General features: G+C 37.3%; 1 protein-coding gene across 3 annotated transcripts in view; it reads right to left on the bottom strand.

The window, feature by feature from the left end:
- Positions 1 to 15472, bottom strand: part of LOC132117947 (sterile alpha motif domain-containing protein 10-like) — an 86120-nt gene that overhangs the window by 20287 nt on the left and 50361 nt on the right. For 2 of the 3 annotated variants that reach the window (XM_059527335.1, XM_059527334.1), the window contains one exon: positions 5368 to 5536. In XM_059527335.1, coding sequence (XP_059383318.1) covers positions 5368 to 5536 — 169 coding nt within the window. The remainder of the gene's footprint in view (positions 1 to 5367; positions 5537 to 15472) is intronic. The other variant, XM_059527336.1, reaches the window with a different exon arrangement.

The following is a 15472-nucleotide window of genomic DNA, read 5'->3' as shown; positions in this document are numbered from 1 at the left end:
TCCGAGGACTGGTGTGTCACGATCTATCAAAAAGATGCACTTATCTCCATCCTTCTTCATCGGAAGTTCCTGAGGTTTGCTTTTGGGGGCAAAAGCCTACCAATACGGATCTCCCTCTGGCCTTGCACTCTCACCCCACACTTTCACGACTCAACCACATTAACGATTGGTTGATATTAGCTCAATCAGAGCAGATGATGGTTTGGCATCGAGGTGTCATTCTCGCTCACATGAAAGAGCTGGGGTTTAGACTTAACGCCAAGTAAAGTTTGCTTTCTCCAGTACAGAGAACCACTTATCTGGGCATGGTGTGGGATTCAACCATGATGCAGGCACATATGTCACCTGCTCAGATCGAGTCGATCCTCACTGCAGTCGCGAGAGTGAGAGAAGGCCGGTCACTCACTGTCAAGCAGTCTCGGAGATTGCTGGGTCTAATGGCAGCTGCGTCCAATGTGAATGCTATTGGCCTGCTGTACATGAGACCCCTACAGTGGTGGCTCAAGACCAAGGGGTTCTCCCCGAGGGGAAACTTTGCATGCTAAAGGTCACGCGGCGGTGCCTATGTGCCTTGTCTCAGGGCCCGGTGCTGGGAGCTCCTTGTCAACGCGTAATGCTAGCAACGGCTGGGTGCGGTCATGAGTGGCCACCTTGCCCGCGGTCTGTGGAGTGGCCGCCATCCGACATGGCATATCATCTGCCCGAGGATGCTGGCCGTGCTTCGAGCACTAATTTACTTTCTCCCAGACCTAAGAGGTCACCATGTGTTTCTGCGCACCGACAACACAGCAGTGGTCTCTTACATCAACCAACAAGTAGTTCTGCACTCACGCCATTTATACAAACTAGCGTACCAGATCCTTGTGTGGTCCCAGGGTGAACTCCTCTCGCTGAGAGCAGTCCACATTCCTGGGCATCTTAATATGGGAGCAGACATCCTGTTGAGGCAGGGGCCGAGGCCCGGGGAATGGCGGCTTCACACCGAGATGATGAAGCAGAGTTGGAGAGGTTGTCCAGACTCGGATGGATCTGTTTGCGACTCGAGAGACATCGCATTGTCCCTTCTGGCTTCCTCTGACTCATCCAGCCCCACTGGACGCCATGGTACAGACGTGGCCGAGGCTTCATCTGTACGTTTTTCCCCTGATTGCTTTGCTCCCGGGAGTCCGGCTGCTGTTAGTAGCCCTGTTCTGGCTGGGCAGGCTATAGTTCCTGGGCCTGATTTCTCTTTTTGACGGCACTATATGGGAGGTTCCTATCAGGAGAGAGCTCCTCTCGCAGGCGGAGGGTGCGCCCCCACATGGAGCTTAGAGGCTGCAAGTGTGGTCTCTGAGGAGGCACAACTCTTAGCTTCCGGTCTCTCAAACGAGGTTGTTGAGATCGTTCTCCAATCCAGAGCTCCCTCAATGAGGAAAATGTATGCCTTGAAATGGACTCCTTCTGAAGTTGGCCATTCGACGGTTGTCCCCGATTACTGTCAGGCTCCTGTCTCCTTCTCTTGCTTTAGCTGTGCTCTTACACACTAGGCAGAGATTTGAAAGTCTGGCGGCGTGGGCATTCTCATTCCCCAAAGCGTCATCGACGCAGCTCGAGTTCCTGAAGAGGTTACGTATGTAACCCTGGTTCCTCGAAGGAATGAGACGTTGCGTCGCAGGGCCACACTTCCGGCATCTCTGGCCGGTGCTTGCTTCATTCTTTGAGGCTGGTTACCGGCTTCGCCGCTCATGCTTTTATGCTTCCTGGTCTCTGACGTCACCCACCTATGACGCCTCGCCCATCCATTAGACTGATTACACACGTTATTCAGAGACGTCATGCTGGAGGCGTCATCGACGCAGCGTCTCGTTCCTTCGATGAACCAGGGTTACATATGTAACCTTAGACATTTTTTTTAAAAAACATTTTAAAATACATTTTCACGGTATTTTTTTTACAAACTGAAATAACATTGCATTGTCAGAAAAAATATAAAATTCTCAGATTTTTAAGATCTTGTCTGAAATGTGTCTTATAGTGTTTTACAGCAGTGTGTGTAACAGTGCTTCAAGCTACAGAGCCAATGACCCAGGAAAAATGACACACGCAAACAGCCACTTACAGACACACACCATCTGAGAATGAGGCTTGATAAATGAAGCAATAAATAATAGTGCAGATAATAGAATAAAGCCTCTAGCCGGTGTCGGCACACAGATTAATTACTTAAAGAGGCATTTAGAGGGGGCAGACATTTGTCTCTCCACCTAACTAAATGTAATGCTGCTAAAATGAGTGCTTGTGTTCAACATCACTGAAGGACAGAAAGATCCATGGCATGAATATACATAACCCTAAAACATATGAAGTAACCAGAACTGCACAAACACACATCACAATTGATTTCTGTTGTTAGAATAGAAAAGGAGCATAACTTATTATATGTTCATGCCACTGCTCAATAGACATATACACATATACAGAGTATCCTTGCATTTTGAATGCTTAAAATTATAAAATGACAATCTTGTTCTTATTGTATTTATTTTTTTTCATTTATTTATTTATTTATTTTTTGGTGGTCAGGATCTATTACTTTTATCAAAAATGAATTTAAATTAAATTTATACATGCAAATTTCTAGTTTAATTTAAAAACAATTCTTAATTGAAAAAAAAAACTTAAAAATGTAAGGGTGATCCGGCTGTCCAAATTTAAAATATTATTAATAATTGAAAAACGAGCATTCTTCTAAATCTTTAGTTCTAAGCAACAAACATGTGCAACCAATATGAAGAACTATATAAAAAAATAAAAATTATAAATCGGTTCGATACGTTTGGTACGGGGGTAATTGCTTTCGTTACAATGTTAGAAATATTTTGGTTTTAAACCAAGGCAAGCCAATGGATATCACATGAGTAATGTGCAAACTTTGCACAAGAGTTATGCCGGTGAGCATCTTATTCTCAGTCAGTTCTCTGTAAGCAGAAAGTGAAAGTAAAAAACGGAATGACAGACCTTTCTGCATCTGACGCTGCATATCAAACTACGAGACGAATCTACTTCAACGTATGCTGATAACGGTACTATAGCTAACTGTTTTCATTTATTCCCTTAATATTTATCTTGTTTTAGGAGTAAATAGCCTTATCTTTTGTTATCCTCGCAGCACATCACTTATGAGGTTTTGCGGGGCAGATAAATAGTAATTTTAATTGAATAATAAAATGTATTAATAAATGTAACTTTATAATAATAGGCCTAATAAAAATAAGAATGTAACAGGCATAATTGGAAATGCCAAATATCCTAATATTGGCAATAATTAAAGAAATAATCTTAAATAAAGAAAGCCTTGTACAGAATGGTTCAATAAAATAAAAATAAAAAAATTTAAAATATCCTGTTGCTTTTAAATTTTCAGTTACACTAAACTCAGCTTTTCTTAAAAAAAGGTATTAAAGAATTTAAAGATCATATAAACCCAACATGAACTCACATAATGTACCACATGCATTTTAAACTAGATTTAGTTTTTATCGTGGACATGTCACTGGCCCCAATACAAACCATCCAGCCATCAATTCTCCTAAGGCACAACTCTTCCCTGATTGGCTAGAAGACGTCACATGACTCACATGGCTTGACACTCATATGACATTGAATGGGGTATCTGTGATTCAAAGGCTCTTCTCATAACATCATATCCTCTGCCTGCCAAATATTACAAATACCACAAATAACAAAAGCTGAATGTCCACCTTTAGTTAATCCTTTTAGTCTCAACTACTCTCCACTGCTAAATCTCCAGGAAAAAACGCATGAATGGCATTGTAAAATGATTTTATTACTTGGATTCGCCACTCTGGTGACCTCTAGATGGTGAGGCCTCATGGAAATGACTGTGATGTGACAAATGGCTCAACATTAGGGTGTATAATTGTCCATTAGTGAGAGAACACAGTGCACACAGCTCTGGGAGTTGAATGAGAGTGTGTTAGTTAGTGGATGTGATCTGCCAAAGCTGTTCCTCTGTCAGACCACAGTAAGGCTTGGCTGATCTATGATTATCCTAAAGCTTTATAAAAGAACTACTGCATAATCACATTTAAAAATCAATTTGCTTCATATAAAACTTTTTTTTCCAGTTAACGTGCTTTATTTCAAGTAAAACAAGTATTTTTATAGTTTTAGTTTAAGTCAACTATAACAACTCTTAAGTTAACTATAACAGCTGAAATAATAAAATAAAATATATTAAATGCTAAAATTTTATTTTAGCTTGTTTCCAAAGCATCATTCCGAATTTAATTTTGGTTTAATTTAAAGAACTAAAATAACTAAAAAGTGAGAAATATCTATATATCTATATATCTATATATATATATATATATATATATATATATATATATATATATATAAAGTGTAAAGATCACAAAAACATTGAAACTACTAAAACTTTAAACTAAATTTAAAATGGACATTAAAATATAAAAATAAAAAGGTATAATCAGTGTTGGGGAAAGTTACTTTTAATAGTAATGCATTACAATATTGCGTAACTTCCTAAAAAAGTAACTAATTACGTTATTTAGTTACTTTTTATTGAAAATAATGCATTACGTTATTTCTGCGTTACATTTTAAATCTCGGATGGGCTTGCTTGTTTGCTTATAATATAAAAAGTTATATTTTTGGCAAATGTAAAATCCCTTTCACACCAAAAGCCAAAGGCTGAAGAAAATGTGAATTCACGTACAGTGAATGCAGAAGAAGAATGTTCAACACTCTTCAGCAATAGAAAAGAAGAAATGTTTATCTTAATTTTTGCTTATTAATTTGGTTTAATTGGATCATCAAAGGTCAGCAGCAAATTGGTTAATAAAATGGGATTAAAAACATAAAGCTTTGAGTCATCATAATCAGGTTTTTATTTTTATTTTTTAGATTAATTACTAGAACTAAAGTAACATCTTACTCCCGATTTCTCTCAACATGGGGACAGGAGAGCTTTCAATCAATAAATGGGGAAAAAGTAATGCGTTACTTTACTAGTTATTGAAAAAAGTAATCTGATTACGTAACTTGCGTTACTTGTAATGCGTTACCCCCAACACTGCTTAAAATAGTAGATCAATGATACTAAAATAACACTGATATATTAATTTACCAATAGATCTTCAAGCAGATTTGTAAAAAGACCATTTGAATGAAAGAAAAAATGATTCCTTCACAAATAAGGTATGACTTTGAAGTTTTACTCACCACAAGAACAATGTCAAATCTAGACCGGTTTTAATGACATTTCAAAGCCTGCAAAACACAATTCTGAAAGACCCTGACACTTTATTTCCAGTGTGCTGTGTGACAGAGAGAGCTGTGCCGTACCTGTGATGGCGTGGTGAGAGAAGGCCTCCACATAGGTCAGGTAATTGTGTGGACAGTGTTTCTTCAGCCACTTACACACGTCCTGCTGGGTCCACAGCACCACTGGTTTACATAAGCTGGACAGCGTTGGGCTAGTGTGGTACACAGTGAAGGCCTCTCCTGGCTGGATCTGCGGAGCAAAAACATCTTTATTGTTACCATCTCGACAGAGAAAACTATATGTAGCCCATATGTTCACCAGACAACATTACCACCAGGTTTGAAACTGAAAAAATGTCAATCTATCATACTAAAAAACAACAGATGGATTAGTAGGCAGGATGAATATGGAAAAATGGCGTGCTTTCATATTTTCAGGGTGCTCTAACAGTGTACTTTCTTTCTGTGAACGCGCTAATTAAAACAACTAGCACTGCATGCTTCTGTGTAAACAATGCTCTTCTAATTACATGCACACTTTGTTCTGACTGCCGGAATGAGAAGAAAGATTCATCAAAACACACTTTTATGGCTCTCTGCTGCAGAGAAGTGTAATAAAACCCTTTACTGGGGTATATTACGCTTGTGTGAGAGCATGATGAAATGCAACGCTAGCTTGTGTAAACTATGAGAGTAAACACTCACAGGCCTGATTTGTTTAATCGTGACTACCAGAGACCTTACACTGTGAGACAAATCTGGGTATGCATGTGCAAACATCTTTATAATGTCTTATTTCTTAAAGTGAATATTCAAATTATGGAAAATCGTGGGTGTTTGACTAGTATGAGCATAACACTATTTACAACCAAAAAAAACCACCAGAAGACATTTAGACCACATAACACAACATTATTTAATATTTAAGAAACTGAATATATGGAAACCGTCACTCAAAATTTGTATGTTTTTGATCTTCCAGATCACTTACAGGGACCACGTTTCGAATGTGGAAGTATACCGTTGTGCCGACGCATGAATGCCATTTTCATTTTGCTGGACATGTCTCATGCCTTCCTGACCATCAGCTACTCAATACACGATGCTCTGGCAGCCTGCACCAGGCTAACGAAAACATGGACGATCGAAAATCACCTGGCGAAGGCGAACTTTTATGGACTGGAATTAAAGTTAAGGAACAAGGAAATGAGGAACACCGGGAGACACAATCAACTAATTAAATTACAGAATGACTGCATATTGAAACAGGAAACTCAGGAGATCAGAATTACAGCATAAACATCTAAACACAAGACAAAATCAGGAACATGTATTAGGCTACATTAAACTGAATGCACTGAATTAAGGTGTGCTCACATTTACAGTTGTTCGGCGAAAATTTGTTGGTAAAATTGAGCAATTTTAATAGAAATTAATAACACTGATAAACTATCATAGTTTTTGCTCATTTTTATACGTTCTGTTTTAATTTTTATTCTGTTTAATTTTGTTGTGCATTTTTGTCTTTTTCATTATTTTTTTTTTAAATGTGCTTATAGATTTGTTTTACTTTTTTACTTATCAGTTTTAGCTTTAGTTATTTTGAACTTTGAACCTTGACAACAAGCAGAAATTAAATGTTTATTAAATAATAATAATAATAATAATAATAATAATTCAGTTCATTTTTCAAACTTAATTTAAGTAATGTAAATGTGTTTTTAATGATTTTAGTTTTAATTTTAGTTTAATTAATGATAATATCCCTGATAAAACCCCACACAAGGATAACCACTCAGTAAAGCTGCTTGGTTGAAAGTGGCATCTGTGTGAACTGTGCTTCATCTGTCTCTACACTATTGACAATGGACAATGAATCAAAATAGATAATGCAATACATTGAATAAATAAAATACTCTCTATCTCAAACCAATATCACATAAATAAAATATAATGAAAGATATAAATAAATAACTATGATTACAGTGCAGCATTACCAATCCCAGCTTGTAGGCCTGCTCATATTTAAAAAATATATATAACTTTTCCAAAGTGTAATAATAAACAGTTTCAGTTTTTAGACCTGCTCAGATTTCGATATTGCGTTGGACCGATCAGAATTAAGAGCAAAGGTCTGTTTAAATGCCGACGGGAGCTGCGTTTGAATTGCAATCATTTTTTTCCTAGTTGTAGTGATGTTCACACTCGCGTGATGCCTTTTGAAAACCTTAGGTCGGTGACACACTGCCATATTGCACCTGTCAAACATAGTCTACTTTGCCGTCAATACTGTTGACGGTGTCCTTTATCAGTAGGCTTTATATTTATGCTCAACATGAAGTATATATATTGTTGTCGTGAAGACAAGATCCTGGTCTGTCGGCGGCCTCCCTCTATGTCACCTACAGCAGCAGCAGCGCGCCAGCGCCGCGTCAGGCACGATTCTGGTGTGTAAAGATACAGAAAATGCGAAGCAGCCGTCACGCTACTGACACGCAGCAGAAACGCCACGCTCACGCCACGCAGCCAGTGTGTCACCGGCCTTAGAATTACCTGCAGGGCGGGATTTGCGCTGAATGTGGAGACTTCTGCCACTTAATATGTTCGTTTGGAAACATGAAAATGTACCTATGTTCCACAATCAAAATATTGCATTTGGTCATTCGGTACACACGTGCACCGTACTGAAAGCCCTGTACCGAAACGGTCCGGTACGAATACACGTACCGTTACACCCCTAGTGGAGAACTTTGCAGCAGTATTTTATTTCTTATTCTTTATTTTATATATATTTTATTAAAAAGTATTTTAAAAAGTGTAAACAAATTGTAAAAAAAAGTTTATAGTAATAAACAACCTGCAGTTTAATGTTTGCATTTCTTTCCCTTACTGTACCGAAAATGAACCGAACCGTGACTTTAAAACCGAGGTACGTACCAAACCGTGATTTTTGCGTACCGTTACACCCCTACAATACATGTATTACATGTATTATACACCCCAACTAACCCTTCACTACACATTCCCTGACCCCAAACTTTCCACTTCTCTCTGTCGCTATATTTGAACTCAATGAAGTGAATATGTATTTGAAATGAAAGGACTATGGTCAGTCAGAAGGATGGCAGTTCTTGACACAGAGGGAGGATTTGTTGTGAGGAGCTGCAGGTCACACATTAATCAACACCTGAAGACAGAAGCTCATTTGCACTCAGGAAAACAGATGGAAATTGAGTTAGGTAGCAGACAAAACACAACCGACAGAACGAGAGTGAGAAAGATACAGATTCAAACATGGAACATTTTATTTTCATGAAGAGGAAGTGAAAGCCGTCACCAGACAGGATTGAAGTAGATGGCTCAACGTACAGGACTGGACTTGTAAAAGACAAAAAAACATGATTCTGTGTGGAAAAAGAGAGAATGGCAAACACAGAAATGAAACAAGGGAAAGCACAGCACAGGCCAGAAGCATTCAACTGACAGAATATAATAGAAAATAGAAAAAAAGAAGTCACTTAATCCTCTGCATATTTTTTCTCTGTGTGTAATGGGAGTCATATATCGGCTGGATCTCTTAAAGGGATAGTTCACTCAAAATAATGTATTAAAATAAAATAAATTAAATAATGTCATCATTAATACCCTCATGCTGTTCCAAACTAAAGATGTGTATTATTATTATTATTTTTTTGTCCAAACAAGTGCAAGTCAATGGGGTCCAATGTTGTTTGGAACATCAACATAAAAATAATACATTTATATACATTTTAAAACAATATACTAAAAATATATTAATATAACAATAAACTGCTGCAGAACACAAGTTAAAGGCCTGCAATTGTATTTAAAGTATTAATTAAACTGTCAGTCAGTAGCCACAATAACCTGGGAAACAGAGTTGAATGGTTGAACCTGAGGAATGCATTCATCAAAATCTGTATAAAACTGAAATTTACTCATCTACTAATTTCCCCCGTAGAAGTACACAAATGATGTTACTTCCTGTATGGCATTATTCTAAAAAAAATCTGTTTTTTTGTAAAAGGCAAAAAGTAACAGTGTTGCTTGCAAAATGTGAGACACAAATAGAGATAATGCTCAGCTTGCACTGTTGACAATATGTATCTAACATAAAGTTCTCAGATATGGGTTTTATTCTAAAGAAACTGTAGTGGCACACCACAGTGTAACCTATTCATGGAAAGTGTGGAGATGAGAAGGAGGACGAGACAGAAAGCAAAGAGGATCTGGTGAGTGCTGCTAGTCGCCCTCATCGTCACCATTAGCTCCTCCTCCTCCCTCTCCTCCATCCTCTGCTCACTCTTTCCCAGCCATCCATCACCCTCTATCTCTCCAAAGCCTTCGTCTGGGCATTACACAGCCACCCCTGAACCCATGAGACCTGATTCTGTCCAGCCTGAAACATACAGTCATTAATAATACACAGGGGACTGAACCTGTACGGAGAGGGGCGGCCCGATCTGGGCGGCTGTCTTGTGAGATGAGTCTGAATACATCAAGCTGATGCATGATTAGAGGAACAGCCATGTCCTCCTCAGCTATTTATATACACTACCATTCAATAGCTTGGTGTCGGCATGATTTAAAAAAAAAATAAATAATAATGCTTTTCTTTACCATGGATGCATTAAATTGATAAAATAATATGAAAGTAACAATAAAGATGTTTCTAATTTTACAAAATATTACTATTTCATAATTCATTAATAATTATAGTTAATAATAATAACAATAATAATAATAGGAAATGTTACTTGAGCAGCAAATCAGTATATTTTATTATATTCTGAAGGATCATGTGACGCTGAAGACTGGAGGAATGATACTGAAAATACAGCTTTGATCACAGCAATAAAATACTTACTGTATTTTACAAATAAATGCAGTCTTTTTGACCATAAGAGACAATTAAAATTAAAAATGTATCAACCCCAAACCTTGAATGGTAGTCTGTATATGCTTAATGAAAAATTATGTGCATAAATAAAATATATACTATTGATGTTAAAATATTGGGTTTAAATATAAAACATACAGTCATCAAAATGTAAAAACGTTATATTCAGTTGTGTTGCTGTCTATGGAGGATCAGAGAGCTCTCAGATTTCATCAAAAATATCTTAATTTGTGTTCTGAAGATGAACAAAGGTCTTACGGATTTGAAACGATATGAGGGTGAGTAATTAATGGCATAGTTTACGTTTTTTGGGTGAACTATCCCCTTAAGATAAATGGTATCAAGTTTAAGTGAGTAAATTTACAGTATGAGGTATAATTTGTACATGAGCACTACTGAGTGCATCAAGATCTGCTGGCAAATTATTTCATGTCTTTTTACTTCATATTTCCTTGAGGGCTCATCTTCTGAACCTCTGCTATCAATTCTTAATAAGTGTGATTAATATGTATAGATTATTCAAGAGTCTCTTTTCAGTTTTTCCTCAAAACATCCCAGTTGACCACGATGTTCTTCTTTCCATCCACCCTCTTTCCAACCTCCGAAATCTTCTCTCCTCGATTTTTTCTAACTCTTTCTGCATGTCTGTTTGTGTCTGTCTCAATGTCCTTTTATTTTTCTGATCCTCTCTCCTCCTGTCCTGGTGGTGTATCTCTGATTTCACCCGCTGGAGCTGAATCAGGGATTAAACTTTAAGGCACAGGTGGGTGACATGCATCTCTTTAGTATTCTGCCTGCTCCCTCTGTCTTAGAGAGCGTTTTGCTCTTATAACCTCAGATACAATCAGAGCTCAGAATGAGTTAGTGGACTCAGTCTGAAGCACACAGCGAGTGTAAATAGCTGATGTAACACAGACCTTGTTGTGCTGCTTGTTTCTCACTCTATTGACTTAAACACGGGATTCTGCTTGTGTTTCCTAGTAAATCCAATGATTTCTGCCTAATGCTTTTTACTGCTTGTCTCCAGTTCATTTCAATTTAATTCAGTTCTTTGTAGGTTTATAGTTCAATTTAGTTTACTGAAATTCAGTTAGTTTCTTTTTAAATTAGTTCAGCATAATTTAACATAAATCAGTTTAGTTCAGTTCATCTCTATTCATTTAGATACAGGTCAGATCAGTTCATTGTAGTTCAACTCAATGTAGTTTACTTTAGTTCAGTGCAGTTTAATTCATTTATATTCAGCTGAGGTTAGAATAATGTAGTTCAGCTCAATTCAGTTTATTTCTATTCAGTTCTGGTCAGTTCAGTATGTTTGACTTCATGGAAGTAATCAGTTCAGTTCAAGTCAATTAAGTTGAATAGTTAATACAGTAGTAGGTTTAGACCTGTTTTTCCCTCTTTATAGCTCATTTCAACCATAAAAACAATTTAGTTCAGTATAATTTAGTTGAATGTAGTAGTTCCATGCATTTAAATTAATTTATATTCAGCTGAATTCTGAATAACTGTTCAGTTCAATTCAATTCAGTTCAGTATAATGCAGTTCAGTTCAGTTAGTTCTGTTCAGTTTAGTTAATTTTATTTTAGTTCAGCATAATTAAATTCAGTTTAAAACATTTTGTTCTTTGGGGTCAGGCCATTTCAATACAATTTAGAATAATTTTGTTTAGCTCAATTAATTGAACCAACTTCAAATCACTTCTTTCTAAATCTGATCAAGTCAGATGTGTTCTGAATTACATTGATCAGTTCAGTCAAATCAATTCAGTTTAATAGTTAATAAAGTAGTAGATTTAGATTTTATTTTTTTACCTTTGGTATTCTTTCAAACCATAAAAACAATAGCTTACATTAAATTCTCCAAATAATGAATTACATAATATGCATTTTGACTTTGGAAAATGATGGTTATTAATCAGCTGATAATTAGTCTACCAACAATAAATTAAAATATAAATAAATAAAACACATTAAGACACACTGAACCCATGTATACTGTAGAATATACAGTAAACATAATTAGAATTATATTAAGAAATATACATTAAGGAGAACAGATATAGACAATAGACAAATTCAATACATTGTACACATCTAAACATTTAATCATGTCCATATATAAAAAAGATTGAGCATTCCCTCAAGCCCTGGATAATGTCCGACAGTGCTGTAAGTTTTCAGCAAGTACCTCTAGCCATAATCTTTTTTTCTTGCTTACATCCTATCAATCAATCAGTGTTGCTCTTCCGTTCATCCTTCTGTCTGGTCATGTCACACTTCAACACAAGCATAATCTTTCATACAGCGAATAGGTACAACCCCCCCCCCCCCCCCTAACACACACACACCTCCACTCCCGCTTGTCTCTCCATCTCTCTTTTCGTCTTCAGACTGCCTCAAATCCCACAATCCTTTGCACCAGGACAGCTTACATGCATAAGAACTCAATGATCCCTCTCAGCCTGGTGACAACTGACTGATATGAGATTTCAGACATCTGTTCAGACACACAGGGCAAAAAAGCAACTCACAACTCAGAATCATCTTTTCTATTTTCACTGGAATCCAACCATTTATCCAAGATGAACTGAGAACTGTATGCTGATATAAAAAAGATTGAGCCATTCAGCCTAATTAAGATAGGCTGGCTAAGTTTGCTGACTTTTGGTAATCTGTGTGCTTTTCTAAATTGTTTTGTGCCGCTGATGGGGTCGGTAACCTTCGCAGTAATGAGGAAACTAAACAAATCTGGAGGCCAATCTCCTCTGGCTGTCAACCTCAGGTAGCCTCATCACAGCTCTGCTTTAATGGACTAAACCCGCTGCATGCTAAACAACATTTGTATGGCACTGTTCCCATGAAGGAATCAGACAGTTTACTTGGTTTCCTTTTTCCATTAACCCTGTGTCTTCCTCATTAACTTGTCCCTTACATCAGTACTATTATGTGCATATAAGACTTTACACTAATAGAAAATCAACTGTGCTGCAAAGTCAGGTATTCACAAAGCAAAAGCAGCCAGAAGTCATTCATTTTCATTTGAAAAATGGCAATGGCAACCACTGCTGAAGTGCTATGGATTACCAGCAATGCGCCAAAGTTTTATTTTGTTGTGCTTTATTAGTAAAAGCATTTTTGTGAGATGTTGATTCATGCAATGATAACAGTTTATCTTACACTATGATCCATTATGTGCTGCTACAATTTATATTACAGCGCTGTGCAATACAGGATTTATTTTAAGCTGGAAGTGCTTACTAAAAATATCTTATTTTACCAATAATATATTCCATTTGCAATCACATTTTCAGAAGCTGTGGCCAGTGGTGCAGACAGAAATGTCAGGGCAGCAGCAAGAACCCCTACTGAAACCAAATATACAGCCACCTGGTGATGTGTGAACACCTCAAGATTTAACACCTAAGATTTAACTGCCCTCACTGAAGCCATCATTAATATGTATACGTTTGAGTAGTTTTAGCACCACGTCACTGCTGCTGAAACTACATTTGCATTACATTTACATTTATTCATTTAGCAGATTCTTTTATCCAAAGCTACTTAAAAACTGAGGGATACAACAAGCGATTCATCATAAAGAGGCAAATAAACACAGGAAGTGCTCGTAACTCAAAGTTGCAGACATTGTTAAGATTAGTTATATGTGGAAGTTAATGATACTTGTCTTGTTTACTCTTGTTGTCCATTTGTATGAAGTTCTGTGAAATTGGGACATTACATTCACCATGTAGATCAATTTGTGCAAATGGGCATCGGCAGACAAATTAACTTATATTTTTGGATCTCCCCAACAGATATGGGGATGATACATGCCAAGTATTGTGCAAATCAGATAAACAGATAAACAGCCTAGATCAAGTTTGTCATTAAGATATGAAGTTATTATTAGCACCAATACCACTTTTTCAGAACAAGTTTGAGTGAGTGAGTGACGTGACATTCAGCCAAGTATGGTGACCCATACTCAGAATTTGTGCTCTGCATTTAACCCATCCCAACTGCACACACACAGAGCAGTGAACACACACACACACTGTGAACACACACCCGGAGCAGTGGGCAGCCATTTATGCTGCGGCGCCCAGGGGGCAGTTGGGGGTTCGATGCCTTGCTCAAGGGCACCTAAGTCGTATTGAAGGTGGAGAGAGAACTTCACATGCACTCCCCCCACCCACAATTCTTGCCGGTCCGAGACTCGAACTCACAACCTTTCGATTGGGAGTCCGACTCTCTAACCATTAGGCCACGACTTCCCTTGATGACGATACTTTAATTTTTGGTACTGGCTGATACCAATACCGATACCTATATTTTCACAGCATTTGTCATTTTTTACAAATATTGGACACAGAGACAAAATAATAATAATAATATAAATAATAATAATAATAATAATAAGAAGAAGAAGAAGAAGAAGAAGAATGTTAGTTGGCTTAATTTAGCCAACAGATATTTCCTTCAGTTATTTCCACATTTAATTATACCTGTTAAAATGTGTTGTACTGTATAAGCTTTGGTTATTTTCACTGTTCATTTTAATTTCCATTGCAGTAGCTCAATACTCTTATCATAAAAAATTTTTGTAAAATAATCCAGTGAACCACTCGTTATACAATATACGAGTACTGGCATAGTATTTTGGTGATGCAATTTGTGTTACGCACACTGTACGCAGACCCTCCTGTATGAGAAAAAAACATTATTCTAAAGCAAGCTAAACATAAACAATATATGTTTGTATTGGTGCAGAATGAGAGAGACACTTAAAGCCTAGCGCAGGGGTAGGCAAGTTCGGTCCTAGAGACCCGCAGTCCTGCAGAGTTCAGCTCCAACCCTGAAAAAAAAACCTTACCTGCCTGTAGCGTTAGTAATCCTGAAGACGATGATCTTGTTCGGGTGTGTTTGATTAGGGTTGAAACTGAACTCTGCAGGACTGCGGCTCTCTAGGACCAAACTTGCCTACCCCTGCCTGGCCTAGCGCATTTCACAGTCTGCTAGTTTCACTTTTGATTTAATTTTGCATGCTTGACTTTTAACATAAATGCCCCTATAATTTTTGTATGTTTTATATTTATGATATAGTTTTAATCCAAATGCATGTGTTAATGGAGCGAACAGTAATCAAGATCATGCAACAGAAGTGCACGCTCTCTGACTCTCTCTTTCTCTCTCTCTTTCTCTCTCTCTCTCTCTCTCTCTCTCTGTCTCTCTCTCTTTCTCTCTCTCTCTCTCTCTCTCTCT

The sequence above is a fragment of the Carassius carassius genome, chromosome 37, assembly GCF_963082965.1.
Source record: "Carassius carassius chromosome 37, fCarCar2.1, whole genome shotgun sequence".
In the NCBI taxonomy this organism is placed as follows: Eukaryota; Metazoa; Chordata; class Actinopteri; order Cypriniformes; family Cyprinidae; genus Carassius; species Carassius carassius.
The sequence above is the reverse complement of the archived record's forward strand: the minus strand, read 5'-3'. Positions and strand labels throughout refer to the sequence as shown.